At 29.6% G+C, this 5,782-nt stretch overlaps 1 protein-coding gene across 1 annotated transcript; it reads right to left on the reverse strand.

Moving 5' to 3' along the window:
- Positions 1–1,349: 1,349 nt before the first annotated feature.
- On the reverse strand, positions 1,350–4,781 carry LOC116772504 (prolactin-releasing peptide receptor-like). The gene is made up of 2 exons (XM_061522304.1): positions 4,663–4,781; positions 1,350–2,768 (listed from the first exon to the last, which is right to left on the reverse strand). The coding sequence occupies exon 2, from the start codon at positions 2,676–2,678 to the stop codon at positions 1,350–1,352; it is 1,329 nt and encodes a 442-aa protein (XP_061378288.1). The 5' UTR covers positions 2,679–2,768; positions 4,663–4,781.
- Between the last annotated feature and the right edge of the window lie 1,001 nt (positions 4,782–5,782).

The raw sequence follows: 5,782 nt of genomic DNA on the forward strand, positions 1-5,782 counted from the left end.
AAAGTTATTTTAAATATAAGACACATAATATGGAAAATGTATGAAAAAAGCTGCAAATTAAAAATAGATAAATAAGTTAAATATGTTTTCTTTTTAAGTCAACTGTCCTATTTTTAAATATCTGATTGACATTTAAATCAGACAGTGATGATTGGTCGGTTTTGTTTAGACTTGTTAACATCCACATCAATCCTTTAACGATATGGTATCAAGTACTAAATGGTAATAGGGTTTACAGATTATAAATAAAGATTATTTAAATTACTCAAAATAAAAAATACCCTTTTAGTTAGTTATAGTGATACAGAAAATTATGTATTAGAAGATGAAACAATAACAAAAAAAAATTTTGTACAACCCTAGTGACTATCTAAATATATTATTCTGTTATAGTTATTCTGTTTCTCTACATCAATATCTTAATATATGTGTGTAAGACTATTAATAACACGAAGTTACCAACTCTTTTTGATTCATATTACTACAATTATTAATAACATTATAACTACAGAGACCTTAGAGTGTGCACTACCAGTTTATTAGTTTTTCATTTACAACTTTTCATATATCGTCGTAGCGACTTAGATTTATAGGTAAAATACGTTGAAACGGTAAGTATTTCAAACTGATAATGATTATGTTATATAATATCAGATCATTTGATACAACTAATAGGACTCAGAAATATATAAGTGCCTAGCTTCTTATAATTATAGGATGTGATCGCTAGAATAAAATCGTGAACACAGTTCTAAAATCCCTAAGACACTTTAGAGGACTGTTAAATTCAAAAATATAATAAAATCTAATCTATCGTCTCATGACTATTTTAAATAAGTAATCATACATTATCAATATCTTTTATATATTAATTGTACTAGGAATCTAAGGAAAAAACTATTTTTGCTTATGTTTATATTTTGGAGATAGAAATTACATTAAGGTTAAAGATTTTACTTATTTATAAGCGTATTGAAGTTCCATAGTCAAAATTACAGTATTAAAAGGTCCAATACAAAAAAAAATCTCCAAAAATATTGGGATATCATAATAATATTTTTCATTGTCTTAAATATGGGAACGTTTCCAATGCCGTACCTGGAGAAAAATAAATAAATTTATACTTAGATATATTGACAAGTTTAATCTTTTATTTTTATTTTAGTAACATGAAAACGAGTAATATATGAGAAATGGAAATAGAGGTAATTGAATAATATTTAAAAATATTTAATTATTTATCTATAAATGTAAGTTTAATAAAAACAAATTTAAAGTGGTCGAGGTTATCCAGAAACAAAAAGGACTGAAGACGAAAAGTAATCAAAACTCACCCATGGTATCAACCGTTAGAATTGACTTTGTGTAGACGGTCCATCAAAGGATTCTTCGTTGATAAGTCTTAGCTTAACAGACTCTCGTCTTAAATTATAGCTTGTAGAAATATGGCAATGCTTAACATCCACGGTTAGTAAATCTTCGTTTAGTTCCACTCCACTTCTTTCGACGTCTGCGGCAGCGCTTGGTTTCCTTTTTTGTCTGAACGACGGAATTCTTTGAGAACTTGAGCCCATGTAGCTGTCAGTTGCAGTGTTACCATTAAATGTTTTTTCTGATTGACACAAATGCCCTAATTGTTCTAATGGAATATTACTACGTTGTAAAGTTGTATCAATACAAGGAATCAGTTGTTTGAATTCCTTTCTAAAGTTCTCATTCATCCACGCATATATAAATGGGTTGTAGCAGGTAGAAGACATAGCTATGACGTGACAGACGAAAAATATCAAAAAATAATATTTGGAATGTATAGCATACATATAATAGTCATTATAGAGATTTGTGACATTTAAGGGCAACCAGGAAAGACCGAATATTGTGACCATTGCAATTAACATTTGATTCGTACGACGTTTTCTATTTTTATCAAATTCTTCCTTTCGAGTATTCTTACTAGCAGCTTTGGCTTTAGCTCGGTCGTTCAACTTAAAACTAACACAGGTATAACAGAAGGCAATCACACTAAACGGTAATACAAATTGAAGTATTGAGGTTATAGACCCAAAAACTCGTCTTAACTTTTCAGTTGGCCAAGTTTCTTCACAAAACCTTCCGATATCTAAATCGTAATATGTCATAAAAATGGCGTAAGGTAAAGTAACCGTTATCGAAAAGGTCCATATCATTGCAATTACAGATATACAAGTTTCTATTTTCATTCTTGGCCGGAATGGGTATATAATTACAAAAAACCTATCAATTGCTATAGACATAAGCGTCAAAGTTGATATGTATACACTACAGCCCTGAGCGGAAGGCATCATATGGCAGAGAAGTGATCCCCAGCTCCATGAACCCCGGAAAGAATAGAGAGGTGTAAACGGAACCGCAAAAATACAGAGCAATATATCAGATAATGCTAAGTTTGTTATAAAAAGATTCGTAACTGTTTGCATTGCTCTGTTCCTAATGACGACGTAACAAACCAAAATATTCCCAAGTAACCCTAGCACGAAAATGATTGTGTAAATAACGCAGAAAATGGCTTGGACAAACTTGTTATCGATAATGTTTTCGAAGGCCGCAATTTGAGGCGAAGGCGACGCATCTTCAGAACCGTTACTGAACTTTTCCGTCACATTTGCTATGTAATAATAAGCGACAGTTGTATCGTTCATTGTTCAAATTCACTTCAAGATAACAGCTAAAGCAGATAATATTTCTGTCGCTGTCAGGTTTACGACCGCTGGTGAAATTTAACGTCTGACCTGAAACAAAATAAAATAGGATGTTAAGTCCCTATACCGTGGTGTCGTGTAATAAATGGCCTTATACTCAATAAAACGGCAATTTCGTAACAAGAGGCACAACGGTTAAGGGTTTTATATTAAAATTGAAATAACGGCTTTGAATTTTTGTATTACATATATAAGAATATTCTTATATTTAAATAATACAAAACTATATGAACTTATCATTTTCATATGAAACGAATAATTTAAGGATTTTATACGAAGAACAATTATATCAGTAAAATTTTGATGCGTTACATGGCATCATGTGTTAGTTATATCAAGATGTTTCAATACTGGGTCTGACTGCACAAAACTTTCGAAATTTCTTTACCATCTTGAGAAGCACAAACTCTTGTTATGTCATGGCTATTTTGTTTGTCCATAACGTTATTAATTACCTACATGACTTTTAGATTCCAGTCACACTGTATGGACTGTTTTCCATTATTATATTGTTTTAGATTTTATAAAATGACCCAAAAATATTATTTAATAAATAACTGTGTTAGCCCAATCTGTGTTAGCCCTTAAAAACCACATTTGACCTTTTAGTTGCTCGTGGGGAATTTAGTTTTGATGGTACATGAAATTGCCGAAAATAGCTTCCATATTATATAAGAGTATCACAGTAAATGGTTCTACCACTGGTAAAATGTATTAATTCTATGAAGCAAATTAAGTGACTTCGTTGAAAGTAATAATTTGTAGATTTATGTTACCGATTTATGTACACTAATAGAAATATGTAAAATATTGTGTTATTTGAAGACATAATATGTAAACTACATAAGCGACAGACAAAATATAAATATTTGTGCCATAAACAATAAAAACATTTCAATTATATTATTAAAATATTTTAGCCTCGAATTGGATTACTTATATCTAACACTCAAAATCTGTCTCAGCTTCATAAATTTTACCGAGATGAAGCACGTTATATGACGTTGCAAATATGTTACAGATATCATCATGAAGTTGAGATATGAAAGTCCGTTTCGACTCGGTCCATTAGGGAATTGGCAAATATTTGGATTCCTGTAACCGCTGCAATGCCGACTCTGCTTACAAATGATAAAACCGGGTCGACATGCTCAAGTTACATGATGGAATCCAACTTTCCGACCAAAATTTCGTATTTACTTTACAAAATCATGTTTAAACTGAAAGCTTGCATTGATATTCATTCAGTCGGTGTAATCATTGAACCACAAGTTTTAAGTGTCTAATATTTCTTGTTTCTATACAAATAGTTTATTTAATAGGTATATATTTCTAAAGACATTTTTATGTTATAATTCATTAATTTCTTAAATTTATTTATAAATCTGTAACTGAATATTTTTTAATGAAACTAATCGAATAGAATAATAATAATTGTAAATACGCATGCACACGGAGGAAATATCTATGATTTAAATTTTTATATGTTTTTCATATTTTTAGAATATTTTGAGCAACGATTTTAAATATAAAAATTGGATAAAAAATCAAACCGTATTTAGTGGTAAGAATATATATTTTTTAAATATATAGTTTTATATTTACTGCTACAATACTAATCCAAATATAGCAATTTACTGTGAGTTTTATAAATAAAATAACACAGTATGGCAATCTATACAGTATCGGTTCGGCTTCAGAGATTCAGCCAAATTAATCTTTGTGGGATCACATTTTTATTAAGAAAAAGGACGGAGAAAAATTACATTGAATTCCAATAACAGATTAAAATAAAGGAAAAAGATTTAAAGAACCAAATTGGCGACGGCGTATGTGTTATCGTTACAAGAATTACTCGAGCGTTAGAAGGGGATTTTTTAGGTTACAATATGATTTAGAATCTGATATTTGCAGATACACTTACATGTTTAAGGCTGTCATTATGCCTAGCCGTGAGAAGAACACCATTATGCAAACTCTTATTGGATATTTAAATCACAGCGTATAGTTTTATTAAAGTGGAAAACATAAACCAGTATTTGTATTTACTAAGGAGTTCACGTTATGCCATGCGCGCTCCGTTCAGCGCATGCGGGTTGAGGCTCTTTTCACAGGTAATTATTGCCGACAAATTTCCGTCAAGAACCCGCATCGTCGATTTTTAGGGTTTGGTCGTTTGTATATCGAAATATTGAGTTATATTTTTGCGATTTATGATATGTGATATTGACACATAATTAATGAGAACCGAAACAGTTTGTTTGACATCAATAAATTGTAAATACGTAGAAACTTTGTTCATATTTTTTACGAAGTAATGAAATAATAAAATACAATCGCCAATAATAATATGAGCAAAAATAAAGCCTTTGTTTCAGTGACACAGAATAATGTGAATTGTATGTCATGAAAGTGGTGTTCACTTTTCAATGTAACTGTGTTAAGTATAATTTCGAGTGTTTTATTATAAACACTCTGTATAAGGGTCTTCAGTTATTTATTCTTGATAGCGAGTTATTTTGGTTCACCACTTGTCTATTGCTACTTTTTATGTAGAAATATAATATATAGAATTTTTAACATTTGATGTTTAGGTCACTGAGTTTAACGGAAAACTTTTTAAAACGTTTTTTATTTTTTACTTGAATTTTTATTCAATTAAAATTATATGAATAGTATAAAAGAAATTTAATTTGTGTATACTAATATAGTAATAGTGCACATTAAAGTTGCAAGCAATGCACTTTTTTCAATTTAATACAATTAAAATCAGTATTTTTTTCTAATTAATATTCGTATTCGTAATAGTAAGTTAGAAGTGAAGCTTATATATGTTAACTCTAAACACACCTATATAATTCAGCGCTAGTTCCATTAGAATTCCAGGAATAGTCCGAATAAATGAAAAACAGACAAAAAATATGATTTAACGTTTGGCAACATGTAAAACTGTAGGCATGTGTTGTATTTGTATGGATTAAAATATTATTTTAAGGTATATTTTAATAAATTCAAATTTAGAAATGATATGGAACATATGTTTT

Source organism: Danaus plexippus, chromosome 12 (genome assembly GCF_018135715.1).
Source record: "Danaus plexippus chromosome 12, MEX_DaPlex, whole genome shotgun sequence".
NCBI classification, from domain to species: Eukaryota; Metazoa; Arthropoda; class Insecta; order Lepidoptera; family Nymphalidae; genus Danaus; species Danaus plexippus.

What these genes read in the sequence shown, in the direction of transcription:
- LOC116772504 (XM_061522304.1), bottom strand. Translation starts at nt 2,678, where the DNA reads ATGAACGATACAACTGTCGCTTATTATTACATAGCAAATGTGACGGAA.